We start from the raw sequence: 14,945 nt of genomic DNA, 5'->3' as shown, positions 1-14,945 counted from the left end.
TAAACACCTTCCAGTTTGCTCATCCTAAGAGACCTTACATGCATCTCATTGCCCTCTCTAGCCATGATCTTAATTTCCTCTATTGTCTTCCCTGCCAAAATTCTTGAAAAAATAGTTTATGTTTTTCATCCTATATTTACTGCTTAACTCCTTACAAATTGGTTATCAGTTCCATCAAACTATCCCTGTTAAAAGACAACAAAGATCTTCTAATCACCAAATCTCATTGCCCTTTCTCAGTCCTCATTCTATTAAAAATATTGTCCATACCCTTCTTGAAACTCTCCCCTACCTTGGTTTCCATGATAGTGAACTATGCTAAAATTTCTTTCTCTGATTCTTGCCTCTTCTTTCATTGGCTCCTTGTTCTCCCTGGATGATATGGTTAAATATAACCGTGAGGGAGCAGCATAATTACTATTTAATTTTGCCTTCCTATGCAAAGTACGCTCATCATTATCTGTGGGACACTACTTAAATAACTCAGTGTTCTGGTTCTGCTGTCTAAATATTCACCTCCTGATGTTTTGGCTTTGGTCGCCTTCTCTTCTCTCTCTGTCCTCTCTCCTCTGTCAATCTCATTTATATCTATAACTTCAACTATTATCTCTATTTGGATATTATTAAAATATTAATCTCTACTGTTGAACATTTGGAGGAATTTCAGTCTCCATGTACATCTCTACCCAACATATCAAACTTAACTAATCCTTAAGATCTGAAGCTTACTACCTTACTCCCTTGGTGGCATAATGGGCAGCTAGATGTGGAAATGGATAGAGCTCTGGGCCTGGAAATAGGAAAACTATTCTCCTAAGTCCAAATCTGGTCTCAGACACTTAGTAGCTGTGTGACTCTGGGTAAGTCACTTAACCTAATTTACCTCAGTTTTCTCATTTGTAAAATGAGTTGGAGAAGGAAATAGCAAACCATTCCGGTATCTTTGCCAAGAAAACCCCAAAATGGGGTCACAAAGAGTTGGATATGACTGAAATGACTCAACAACAAATAGCATAATGGATGGAATGCTTGATTTGGAGTCAAGAAGACCTGAGTTCAAATCCTATCTTAAACACTTACTAGCTGTGTGGCTCTCGGCAAGTTACTTAACCTTTTTCTGACTGTTTTCTCATGTGTAAAAGGTGGATTAATAATAGCACCTATTTCCTAGGGCTGTTGTGAGAATCAAATGAAATATTTTTAAAATGTTTTGCAAACCATAAACCATTATCCCCCAAATAATTCTTCCCTCTGACTTCCCTATTTCCCATTCCCAATACTAAATGAATGAAAAAAAAATTATCAGGTGATTTTCATGTGCCACATGCTGAAGAAACAAATAGAAAAATAAGGTAGTTCCAATTCTCAAGGAACTCACACAAAAATCTGGGGACAGAAGACATATTAGAGAGGTCTATTGCACTGTGGATAAAAAGACTCAGAAATCCTAAGGGTAGAGAAATAGGGTGGATGAGAAGGCCCCAAAGTCCTCCGGGTACATTTGCAGATCAGATAATAATGTGCAGAATCTGGTGGGTGTAGTGACATAATCAATGGTAATGCCCAGAGGACCTTAGGATGCCATGGTAGGGTAGATGGTAAGGCCTGGTAGATCTCTATTTGACTGGAATGATTGCAGTTGGTGACTCCCTGCTCATACAAGAAGGGTGGACAATCATGTTCCTCTTCCAACCATGCTGCTTCATAGGATCTGGGCAGCCCTGGGATTGAGATCAGTTCAAGAGTAAGGCAAGGGGGCAGGGTGTCCTGGCTGATAGTTCTTCCCACCCATCTCTTGGTCCTGGGTGGCCAAAGACATCACTGATCTCAGCATTTGTCTAATGGTTAGACAGAGCTCTTACCTCAGCGAAGTCCTTTGAATCTGTTTCCTCTTATTCTACTCCCTTATTAATAATATTTTAGCATCATTGGCGGGGTGGGGGGTAGGGGGTGTGGGGTGTGCTAAAGACTTTACTGATTCTTATCCTCTATATCTAATCAGTAGACAAGTACTGCTGTTTTGTTTTATTACAGCAGTATCTTTTTAATCTGTCCTCTTTTCTTCCTATTCTTTATTATCTCTCAGGCAGACTATAGCAGTGGTTCTTCAACAGGTCTCTCTATTCATTCTACACAGTGGTGTCAGACTAATCTCCTAGACATACATCTCTGGCCATGTGACATTCCTGCTTGAAAATCCTATCTTTTCAAGCCAATTAATTTAAGTTTAAATTTGGCCTGAGAATCCTTTCTCTAGTTCTTCCGGTATATTTCTATTATTTGATTATATTTGCATTATTTGATAATATTTGCAAAGTGCTAGCCATTTATTATTATTATTAATTATAGTATTCTTTTGGTTTAAGCTTATACATAATTTTATACAAATCACCCCAGGTAGCTTTGAATTCCTCATATTCTCCATTTTTTAATGTACCATAATCTTCAATTAAATATACATACCATAATTTCGCATTCTTTTACTATAGTTCTCTCATTTAGTAAGAAACTGAGACCTAGAGGGAGGAAGAGTGACTTTTTCAAGATCAAATAGTAGCTGCCCTTTGTTCCTGTGATTACAACAAAATTCTAGTTGTAAATGATTCTTTGGCACAAGAATGCCTTTATCCTTGCCTTATCATATAATGGAGGTAGTTAGGTTAGGGTTATACAGCTAGTAACAATCATTTTACAAGGGCCAGATTTGAACTCAGTCTTCCTCACTCCAGGTTCTATCCACTTTGGACTACCTGAAAACCATGATCAAGGAAAAAACTTAGACATCATCTTCCAAGAAATTGTCAGGGAAAATTGCCCTGATATTCTAGAAGCAGACGGTAAAATAGAAATTGAAAGAATCTATATCATGGGAAAGGGAATAGGATGGAGGGAAACAGTTAACAACAGTAATTGTGAAAAAGAGAAAAGGGAAAAAATCATACAAAAATATTTATAGCAACTCTTTGTGGTGGCTGAGAATTGGAAATCAAAGGAATGCCCATCAATTGGGGAATGAATGAACAAGTGATCATATATGATTGTAATGGAATTTTATTGTGCTGTAAGAAATGACAAGCCAGATGATTTCAGAAAAGCCTGGAAAGAGTTGTATGAACTGATATATAATGAAGGGAGCAGAACCAAGAGAACATTGAACACAGAGACAGCAGTATTGTTTGAAGAACTGTCAATGACAATTATTCTCAGGAATACAATGATCCAAGACAAGTCCAAAGGGCTAAAGATGAAGCATACTATCCACTTCCAGAAAAAGAACTGATATTGATTGAACTCAGACTAAAAAAAAGAGTACTTGTGGATTGTGCATATATAACCTATATCAGATTGGTTACTGTCTTGTGGAGGGGAGAGGAAAGGGAGGAAGGGAGAAAAATTTGGAACTCCGAAACTTACGAAAATGAATGTTGAAAACTATTCATTCTACACAGAAAAAACAAAATAAATGTCTGTTATAAAATTGATCCACATTTAAAAAAAAGAAGTTATATGGCAGAAAAGTCTATTATTGATTTACTATTAGTTGTCCTAACAAATATTTGTATTTGAGAGTGTGGACAGATTATGGAGAAAAGAGGTTTTGATATTCCTCTTCTTCATCTTGCATGATGGTTATCATAGATATTTTTTTCTTAGAGAGGAAGTAGGGAGTTTATTCATTTAACATTTAAAAAATGCTGCAACTTGTCTTTGAAAAGATGTGCCACTCCTGTAGGAATATTTATTACCAGAATAAATGCTTTATCCAGATTGCCCTCTGGATACAAATCATCAGGGCAGCCTAAATTTTAAGAAGAGCATAAGAACAATATTATAATTTATTCAGAGCTACTTATATCACAAAGGGCAGATTAAAGAACTATTGGAAGAATGATATATTTGTACAGTGAGAGTGGACTTAAATCAGTCTCTTCTAGTTTATGCACATGTGTAGCCTGTGTTCTGAGAGTTGATATAGCTGGGTCACTCCAAATTGATATTTTTAATAAAGACATAAATGTAGAAATATGATGTAACAACTCTCTCTTCGAAAAATAGTGAGCCTCTATGAAACCAGAAATTAAGCATAATTAACATATGAATGATTAAGTCATCCAATTTGATATTTCTGAAGCAGGCTTGAAATGATACAAAGTTCAATATGACATTCTTGTATGTCTCTGTGTGTGTGAATTTTTGGCAGCTACATTTTTTTAACTTAGTGTTCCTGGTCTCTCCAGACTTTTGAACTAATTAATTAATGAACTAACTAACTAACTCTCTCTCTCTCTCATACACACACACACACACACACACACACACACACACACACACACACACACACGTAAATGTATGCACATTTTTATATAAATATATTTACTGGCTAGGTATGCAATCAGAAAATATTACAGGCGGTATAAGCTTATGACAACTAATTTGCTATTATCACAGCCAAAGTAATTTGGGCTATATTAATGTGTTTTCAGTTCAATCAAGCACACAGTGATTGGACATGACACTGAGAAAAATTCTAAGCAGTAGTTTTACCAACTAGAACCAGGATATTTATTGGAACAATTTATACAAATTAATGTATTTTTATTATAGCAAATAATCATATCTTCCTCAAACAAATGTCATTTGGTCTTGGTACTTTATAATTCATTTATGTCTGTCTAGTTTATGATCTCATAACCCTGAAGGGATTCTACACAGCACTCCCCTCCCCATCATATTAACACATTTCATTACATAGCCACTTTTTCACATATCTAACTCTGGAGGCTCATCTGTATAACCACACAATGTGATTTATCATGTTTAAAACTCACATTCAATTCTTGAGTATTAAGAAGCAGAGAAAGGGGTATGGCCATCTAGACACTGTGGTGGGAAGTTCCCAACCAGAGTTCAACTTCCAGTAAAGGACATGCAGTCCTTCATTTACTGTAGCTAAGGAAACTAGTTTCAGGATGGTCAAAAGACTTCCAAATGTGGCCTTTGGAGTTTTGTTTGGATAGTAAAATAACTGAATGTATTTGATTGAGAAAACGAGTTCTTCTAAGTCTTGAAGTCTGTCTTTTGAGTGTGTAAAGTCATTTGCACTTTTATCCAAACTTGCCCTTCACTGTCCTCCTCTATATATGCTGAATGCATACACTTTCAAAATCAACCCACGTCCACAAGCTAATTAGGGGAGAAAGGTATTTGTTTATTTTGTCAGAGTAGCTAAGGGACACAAGGCTCAGGGAAAGCCTTTAGATTCAATCTGGGTATTGGCTGGAGAATGAGGAAATACTAAGGTCACATATCCAGTTCTTACTTTTTACTCTCCCTAACAGTCTTGGGAAATGGGGCAGCTACTAGGAGGCTAGACAAGATCTTGGTCGATGTTTTATATAATGTAGGAGGCAGCCCAATGAAAAGATAGTTACAAGAGATTTTTAAAAAAGGAAATGTAACCAGAGAGCAACATTATATCACCACTTTTGAAATAAACAGGGATCTATGCTAGTTTCAATTTGGCTTCTCACAGACAAAAATATCTGCTTGGGATGGTAGTAGCTTCAATTTCTTAGGATTCAGATTGGGTTTTTATAACTTCTCAGGTCCCTTTAAAGTACACAGCCAATCATCAGCATATTGTGGCAAGTTAGGATAGGTAAGTAAAACGTTTTGCAGGAGAAGTACATATAAAGGAGAGAGGAATCATTCAAGGGAGAAGGAAGGGCAGTATTTGGAATGTAACCTGCAGGATTTATTATAAGAATGAGAAAAAAAAATTCCTTATTCAAGGACAGGAAAGAAGAGAAGGTGACCAAATCTTCTTTCAACTGCTAAAGAAGTCCGTTTGATTTAGGAAAACAGGGTTGGTGTGACCACTAAGAGAAAGCTACAAGCATGTCTCTTATCTAAGGATAACAAATAGTTTCACATTAGTGGATGAAATCCTCTGCTTTACTCTGTCCTTGTAGAGGTTGTTATATTTTATTTCTTCTTAAATTCCTATCTTCCATGGTCCAGACCCTGCCTTGGATTGCTGGTAATGCTTTCCCCAGAGACTATTTTTGTAAGATAATGCCTCAAGTGAGATAATATATGTAAAGTGCTTTGCAAATCTTTAAGTTCAGTGATTACTGTGATGATTCTAGATCACACTGATCTCTCTTTTGAACCCTTTTATAATTTCAGACTACTAAAGCAGTTCAGAAATTTATTGTCTTATAATTGCTTCAAGTGTGTTAGTTTATCTCCTTAACTGTATTATAAATTCCATGGTGATCCCTTCAAGATCTAGATTTCTATGTGTGGTCTGTGACAGGTAGGGACATTTTCATATATTTCCTTATCACAACCATAACAAGCAAATGCTAGGAAAGTGCTCAATAAATATTTGATTCATCAATCTGTTCTGAAATTTAGAATTCACATTTACAATCAGGCTTGCAAGATGTGCTTCACATATTACTCACAGTGTCTATTGTTGCTTCCATTAACTTCTGCTTTATTTATCATGGGATGAATTCTAGTCTTGGTAAAATGAATATATTCTGTTAATGGAAGAGATAGAAAATATAGCTTAATGCCTTTATGGAAAGAACCATGAAATATCAGTTGATCATTTATTCTGATTCTGATTGTGATTTGTTTTTCATATATGTCTTAGTACAACTATGATTTTGAGTTTTCCCTATTCATTGTTTATAGGTTTGCAACAGTTTAGAACAGCCGAGGAAACAGCAGCGTTCTGATCTCAATGGACCAGTCGACAATAACAATACGCAAGAGGTAATGTCATTAGGGCCATGGTTTTAGGCTAATGGTGGTTGGTAAAATTTCAATATTGATTAAATTTATTGTTCAACACTTTTACCATTTGAAACCATGGGTATATGATGAATGGGGTAGGGCTATGCATGGAAAATTGTGGTTCTGGGAGGGTCTGAGCAAGTCAAGTTTTGTACCAGGAAAGGAATTCATTTTTGAAGAGTAAGAGAAAGTTTTTATAATTAGGGATAGAGACAGGTTGGTGTAATGGATAGAGGGACAACTTGGATTAAGGAAGTCAGGGGTACAAGTCTCACCTCTGAAATACTGAGTGTGTTACCTTGTACTAGTAATTGATGTCTCAGTTCCTTAGGTAAAGTTCTAAGATAAGTTTATTATCTACATGTTTGGAGACTGTCTCAACACTGAGAATTCCTATGTTGATGAAATTATATGCACAAATGCATATACACATACAAATAATTGAAATCAGGAAGTGTCCTTGTATATAATAGCATTATTTCATCCTGGTTCTATAACATACCTCTGGGGACATCAATTCATAGAGTCTAAAAGGGAATTTAGAGGCCATCTAATCCAATTCTGTCATTTGACAGAAATGAAAACTGACATTCACAGAAAAGAAATGACTTGCCCTATCATTGTCGTTACTGTTCAGTCATGTCCTTGACCTTATTTAGGGTTTTGTTGGCAAAGATCCTGGAATGGTTACTTCCTACTCCAGCTCATTTTACAGGAGGAAACTGAGGCACACATGATTAAGTGATGTGCCCAGGGCCACATATCTAGCATGTGCCCAATTATTAGTCATTAGTAACAGAACTAAGATTTGAACCCAGATTTTCTTACCCCAGATTCAGTTTTTCCCCCAATATAACACACATTTTTACCATATGTTCAACATTTTTAAACTAAGCACCTTAAAATTGTTTATAGATCAGTGTGTATCTTAAATAGCCCATTAATGGTATGGCTTTAAACAAACCATTCCATTTATTTTTTGGACTTCAGTAACCTCATCTGTTAAATGAGGGGGTTAGACATTATGATCGCTACGATTCCTTTCAGCTCCAAAATTCTAGAAGTTGTCAATGTGGTGGGAAAGATACACTGTCAAACATTTGCCCTTTGCTTTTGCTCCCTGATTTTAAGCCCATCGTGATTTTACACTGAATACTCATATCTTGGTATAGGCAATGAAGATATTGATTCCCTGTGGGAGTAAATGAACCAAATACCCCAAATGAACATGATGTTACTCAAGTTGGAGTAATTTTCGTGTAGCTAATCTCTTGGGAATGCTAACCTCTGACTTTAATTTTGTAATACTATAATTGTCCTATATGATATAAAATATCTTCTTCTTTACCTATTATTGTTTTTGTTTTTAATATTTTCAAACAGACAAAGAAGGTGGCTTCATTTCCCAGCTTTGTGGCCGGTAAGTGATTTGAGTTTTACTGTCTCCAGAGACTGTATATCATATTGGAACAAAATGGTCACTTTATTTTACTTCTTAAAAAGCTTATTAAGATAATATAACTCAAATATTAATGAAATACCATAATAAAGTACAACACAGGAGCATTTGATTTGTATAGCAATGCTTAGCCCATTTATCGAAGCTGTTCTGTTCATTATGGTTTTTTTTTTTAAATATAAAGAAAACTAGCTGTCTGACTCATTTAATTGTTACCTAGCCAATCATGCCATGTGCCAGCACTGATGATTGATTTAATGAAATGAAATGCTTTTGCTTGAAAGCAGCTAACTGTATGACAACAGTTTTGATCCCAGTGGTTATAATTGCATGCAAACTCACTATCCTGTTGTTATTCACACTGACATTCTTACTTGTTTTTCCATCCTTACTTTTTCTTAACATTCAAATGTAGAGGAACAGCAGTGCTCTTTGTTTTAGTCTGTGGCTCAGTTTCATAAGCAAAGGAGAGACCATTTTCATTGGGATAGGTGGATACAGCCTTCTTTGAGGAGAGAAAGCATACCTATCTACTTACTAACTAAGGCCTAAGCCTTGTCAAACATACTTCTTATACCCTCTTGATGCTACTTAAAGGATCTTTGAGGGTTTGTTTCTGGCTCTAAAATATGAGCTTAAGCAGCCATGGAAAAATTCACCTATACCAGCAAGAAGATGCCACAACTTGTGTGGGAATGTAATAAAAACTTCTGATTTCCGGTATTTTACTGCTAGCATAACTCCACTGATTGAGGAGGGCTGTGTGGGCTAGTTACTTCTATATGAATTATCTACAGAGCTAAGATAAATTGGTCTTGCTGTCCTGAAATACCTAGTATCTTGTCCCATGCTAGTTTCCTTACCCAGTTTAAAAAAAGACAGTATTAAACAGAATTTATTAATTGCCTCTCTTTACTGGTAAGCCTAAATTAAATCATACTTTCCCCTTTATCCCTTCGAACTTGGGCAGACTTTCTATACCCTGTCTGGTCCTCTGAGAGTCATAGCTACTGATGAGCTCAGAGACTGTCTGTAACCACACCGAATGACCACCAAGAGGCATTACATGTGACAGAGCTGCCAATTACTTGTTAATGAGTTCTAAATGAAGGTAAATCAAATCCACTCCTTTTAAGCAGATGACAGAAGAGGAAGTATGAATCTGATTCCCAAACCATGCTACAGGCCTTAAGGGATTTAGAGGAGAGGAGACTAAAATAAATGAGCAAAGGGAAAGAAAATTATATACTTTTTAAAAAAGGTTCATATTTGAATAAACTTGTTGGTTTTTTTAGTTCATTTATCTAAAAATATTCTGTTAGAGTGTTTCAAATAATAATAAAATCATGCTCAGTGCTTAGAGGGTTTACAATCCTTACTGTACAATTCAATTTACTATCTGAAATAATTAATAATTAGTCATGTGTTCATAATTCATGACACCTTTTTCTTCCATAACTCTGATTTAAACAATACTTGTAGTGTGGCATGGTAGAGCTGAAAATATATTTTATGTGGAGGGAGGGGACCTCAGTTCAAATCTTGGCTCTATTGCTCATTACCTCTGTGCCCTTGGCAAATTACTTAACCTCTCCAGGCCTTGGTTTTTTCATTTGGATAAAAAATTATGAAACAGTTGAAGTTTTTCTTTGTTTCCCTCCCCAACAAATTCCCAGTCCAATCTATAAACTTCTTTTCCCATGACAAAATTCTTCTGCTGGTCATATTCTGGCTCTAGATCATAGCTTCTTAAACTGTGGGTCACAACCCCATATGGGGTCGCATAACTTTATGTGGGGATCGTGAAAAATTTGGCAACAGTAAAGGATTATGTCTGCCTATCTTATACTTATATATATGTAAAAATTTCTTGGGCAAAAAGGGGTCACAATCGGAAAAAGTTTAAGAAGCCTTGCTCTAGATAATCAGTATGTTCCTATCCATCCCCAAGACCTAAGCTCCATACTATGGTATTTAATCTAGGCTTATTTAGCATGGATAATTTTCTACTTTCAAAACTTGCCTTTCCTCTTAGAGCCCTAAAAAGGGTCTTCTCAATTAGCCATCACTAAAAAGGTAATCTGATAAAAGCTAGAACTTATATAGCTTATATTTATAAACAATTTCACATGTGTTATTTTATTTGATTCTCATAATGGTCTTGTGAGGTATGTGCTATTATTATGATCATTTTAGAGATGAGGAAACTGAAGCTAGTAGACATTGAGTGACTTAGCCAGGGTAACAGTAGTAAGAGTCAGTCCTTCCATCACACTCCTATCCCACTCCTTTTTACATGTCAGAATAAGCATGGAGTCCCAGAATAAAGTGATCTTTCCTCTTTTTAAAAATTTTTTTCTCTGCTTGAGCCAAAGGCAAAAGGAGCTAGAAATCAAATAATTCAGCTCACCAAGTCTCTAACTTTTGGTCCTCCTGAGTCCTTCTGGATTTTTAGCAGGGTCACGTTTACTATTATAAGTCCATCATTTATGGGCAGCTAGGTGGTGCAGTGGTAGAGCACCAGCCCTGGATTCAGGAGGACCTAAGTTCAAATCCAACCCAGACACTTGACACTTACTAGCTGTGTGACCTTGGGCAATTCACTTAACCCTCATTGCCCCACACCAAAAATAAATAAATAAATCCATCATTTAGTTTAAGACAGAAAACAGAGACTTAGAGAACTTGGGTGACTTGCCTTTAAGCTTTAAGGAATTATCATCTTGAGATTCAAAATATAAATAATCCCAGGATAGGTAAATTATAGTTAATCCTAAATTAATTTCAAACTACCTTGAAAAGTGGAAATCGAATTCCTGTGTTGCTATATTGTAGAGGGGATATATGCTTTGAGTAGGGAGTTGGATCTCTAAGATGCCTTAACATTTTTCAAAGGAGTGATCTGAAGACCCTATAAGTCATCAAAAGTGAAACCAAAGTGCTCTATCTCCTTTGTTTTGTTTTTGCTTTTTGTGGCAATTGGGGTTGAGTCTAACTCCTTTGATATTCATAATAACTCTTTGAGTTGGATAGGGAAGAGATAGCTAGCATTTTAGAGATGAGAACACTGAGGTTCAGAGAGAGTGATTCCCCTCCCCACCCCCCAGTCACACAGCTGATAAGATTCAGATCTGGGACTTGATTAGATCCAATTGAAAATCTAATATTCTTTTTCCAGAACTTCACACTTAAGTCCCTTGAGTGGTTTACATGCTTAGAAACTGAGGACATACCTACATGAGCTTTTAGGTTCCTTTCTACTGCTTCTCTTCTTTTATTTCTAAGCCATTCTAAGCTTTGGCTTTAGTAACTTGGGAAAGAAAATAATTTTTAATTTTTTTGACATGACTTGAAAGGAGGTGATGAAGGAGGCAATGGGGAGATATGCCTTCATGTGAAATATTTCCATGCAGAGCCATTGCTTTGTATAAATATTGTTGGAACTCTTCAAGTTCCTGTCAACAAGCTAACAGCTACTGGAGAGTTCCTTTAACAGTAGTTAGATTCAGTGGTTTGAGAGAGAGAGTTAAAATCAGAGACATTGTCCAGTTCATGCTCAGTTAAGTAGGGGGTTGGGGTTTGGATATAGCTTTAGTCCCCTGGCTGAGGGAGTAGACACACACGCAGAGCTAAGTGTGAACCTCATGGACTGCAATCTGCAGACAAGAGGTTCCCTCCTCCTTTAGAAATCTCCCCCACTATGCTGCAACTCCCCCTCCCAAACTTTCTCCTCTCTATCTTATAAATTCACTCTGGGATTATTTCAAACTAGACTTTTCACCATTGCTGGGCTGTCTCTAGGGACCACAGAATAAAAAAAGAAGGGCTGGTACAAGTCAAATTGAGTCTCCCTCAGCATGAGGGAGCACAAATGCATTTTGCTGCTTTCAGAGCAAAGGAGAAAGGCATCTGAGACAAAAGGAGAGACAAGAAAAGACTCCATTTGAAGTTCAGCCAAGAAATCATATAATTGTATATACTGTATTTTTCTCACACTTTCTTTTGTAAGGGGGGCATTGAAGTGAGGGGAGGGAAGCAGACCTTCTAAATAGTAGAGTCATTTTGAAATGAACTCACTGGCCTATGGGGAGGAGGAAGCCCATGTGTGGTGTATGACATTTTGGTAAGGTCCGGCTTCCATTTAGACACAGCCCCTTAATTTCCCCTGAGATAGCTGTGAAGAATGGGTGCTGTCTGCTCTGAAGGGTGTTATAGGTTACAATTGCTTTTGGCAAAACAGTTTCCCAAACACTTGAGCTTCATCTAGAATTAAATGACACTCTGCTAACCTTCCTCTCAGCCATCTTCTTTCCTGTACAGTGATTTTAAAAGTTTATTCCTAAAATGATTTTCACAGCATTCTGTGTCCACTGTTCTGTCACACTGATTATTTGATTCTCAAATGTCTTCTATGATTGTTCCCTAATTTCAGTCATGTCTGATTTTTTGTGACCCCATTTGAGGTTTTCTTGGCAAAGATACAGGATTTGTTTGCCTTTTCCTTTGCCAGCTCATTTTACACATGAGGAACCAAGGTAAACAGGGTTAAGTGACTTGTCCAGGATCACACAGATAGTAACTGTCGCTGGATTTAAACTTAGGAAGATGAGTCTTCCTGATTCCAGGCCTGGCACTCTATCCACAGTCCCACCTAGCTGCTCCTTAAGGGGTCTCCTATGAACTGGTATCTAAACTCTGGGCCTTTTAATTTAATGGAAAAATACAGCTGATTTATTATACTAATATGTCAATCAATCACTAAGCATTTATTAAGTGCCTACAATGCAATAAGTTCTGGGTATACAGGGATAAAAATATAACAGTCCTCACCCTCAAGTAGCTTATGTACATATGTAAATAAATAAATAAAAGCTATATAAAATGAATATAAGGTAATAGGGGTAGGGTACTTAGCAGCTTGACTGGAGTATAGCACAGATCAAGAAAAACTTTATGTTGAAGGTGGTAGTTGAGCTGAGCCTTGAAGGAAATCAAGGCAGAGGTGACTTGGGACTGAATTCCTAGCATGAAGGGATGATCAGGGTAAAGAGCCCAAGAGAAGAGAGCTCATAGGATCATAAACTTAGACCTGGAAGGGACCTTCGAGGCCATCTCTTCCAATCTCCTCATTTAATTCCCAAGGAAACAGGCCACAAAGATGGTAAGTGATTTGCCCAGTGTCATACACACAGTAAGAGGAAGAATCTGAATCTAGGACCTTAGACTCGAGCTTTTTTTCCTCCCATTCTACCAATGTGGCATGAGTGAGGATCAGCAAAGACAGGAACTAGGCTCATCATTAACATACAGAAACTATTGTAGCATTCATTATATTTATTTGACTCAGGAAGAATTTCAGATATATAAATTGAATCTTGTCCAAAATTCATTTAATTTTCTAGGAGTGGAGATTAATCTACATTACTTGGAAAGGGATAAGGAATAGACTTGTAATTTCATTAATATAGGGAAATCTCAAGTGAGGAAACTTCCTCTACCAATGCAGGTTACATCTCTGCAACCTATAGTCTTATAGAACATTCAGAGTACTGAGAGATTAAGGGACCTGCTGAGGGTCACAAACCAGTAGGTGTTAGAAGCTGATTTTCCTTTCTTCAAGGCAGGTTCTTCATCCACTATGCTATGTTGCCTCTTGTGATCTATGAGTCAGTCATACAGTCAATAAACATTTCTTGAGTGTCTACTATGTGCCAGACACTGTGCTCAGTGCTGGGTATAGAAAAAGAAGCAAAAGACAGTTTCTACTCTTCAGAAGTTCACAATCTAATGGGAAAGCCATATGTAAACACATATGTACAGACAAGCTACTTACAGAATAAATAGGAAGATGGGATTTTAGTTTGGACTTAAAGGAAGCTAGGGAAACCAGTAGGTGGAAATTAGAAGGGAGAACATTCTAAGCAAGGAGTACAGCCAGAAACAATGCCTGGAACCAAGAGAGTGAATATCTTCTTTGGGGAACATCAAGGAGGTCAGTGTCACTAGATTGAGGAATATGTGGTGGAGAGTTAGGCATAAGAAGACTGTAAAAGTAGAAGGGGGCTAGGTAATGAGGGATTTTGAATGCCAAATAGAGGATTTTATATTTGATCCTTGAGTTAATAAGGAGTTACTGGAATTTATTGAGTAGAGGAAGAGGGAAAGGGTAACATGATCTGACCTGAGTTTTAGGAAAATCACTTCAGTGGTCAAATGGAGGGTAGATGGTAGTGGGGAGAGACTTGAGGCAGACAGACTCACCAACAGGCTATTGCAGTCATCTAGGTGCAAGGTAATAAGAGCCCACACCAGAGTAGCAGCAATGTCAGAGTAGATATTGGAGACATGTTGCAAAAGTGAAATCAATAGGCCTTGGCAACATATTGGATATGTGAGGTGAGAGAGACTGAGGAGTTGAACCTGACTCCTGGGTTATGAGCCTGAGACACTTGGAAGATAGTCTTACCTTGTAGAGTAATAGGAAAGGTAGATGGAGGGTTTAGGAGGACCAATAATGACTTTGGTTTTAGACATGTTGAGTTTAAGATGTCTATTGGACAGTTAGTTCGAGATGTCTGAAAGGCAGTTGGAGATGTGAGACTGGAAATATGTAGAGAGGCTGGGGCAATATAGGTAGATTTGAGAATAGTCAGCATAGAAAAGATAATGAAATCCATGA

The 14,945-nt window shown here is 37.0% G+C and overlaps 1 protein-coding gene across 4 annotated transcripts in view; it reads left to right on the top strand.

Annotated features, from left to right (window-relative positions):
* Window positions 1-14,945, top strand: part of APBA2 (amyloid beta precursor protein binding family A member 2) — a 373,381-nt gene that overhangs the window by 264,048 nt on the left and 94,388 nt on the right. For all 4 annotated transcript variants that reach the window (XM_043987875.1, XM_043987872.1, XM_043987873.1 and 1 more), the window contains exons 4-5: window positions 6,706-6,786; window positions 8,191-8,227. In XM_043987875.1, the coding sequence (XP_043843810.1) occupies window positions 6,706-6,786; window positions 8,191-8,227 (118 nt within the window). The remainder of the gene's footprint in view (window positions 1-6,705; window positions 6,787-8,190; window positions 8,228-14,945) is intronic.

This window comes from Dromiciops gliroides, chromosome 2, assembly GCF_019393635.1.
Source record: "Dromiciops gliroides isolate mDroGli1 chromosome 2, mDroGli1.pri, whole genome shotgun sequence".
Classification (NCBI taxonomy): Eukaryota; Metazoa; Chordata; class Mammalia; order Microbiotheria; family Microbiotheriidae; genus Dromiciops; species Dromiciops gliroides.
This window is presented reverse-complemented; position numbering and strand designations above follow the sequence as displayed.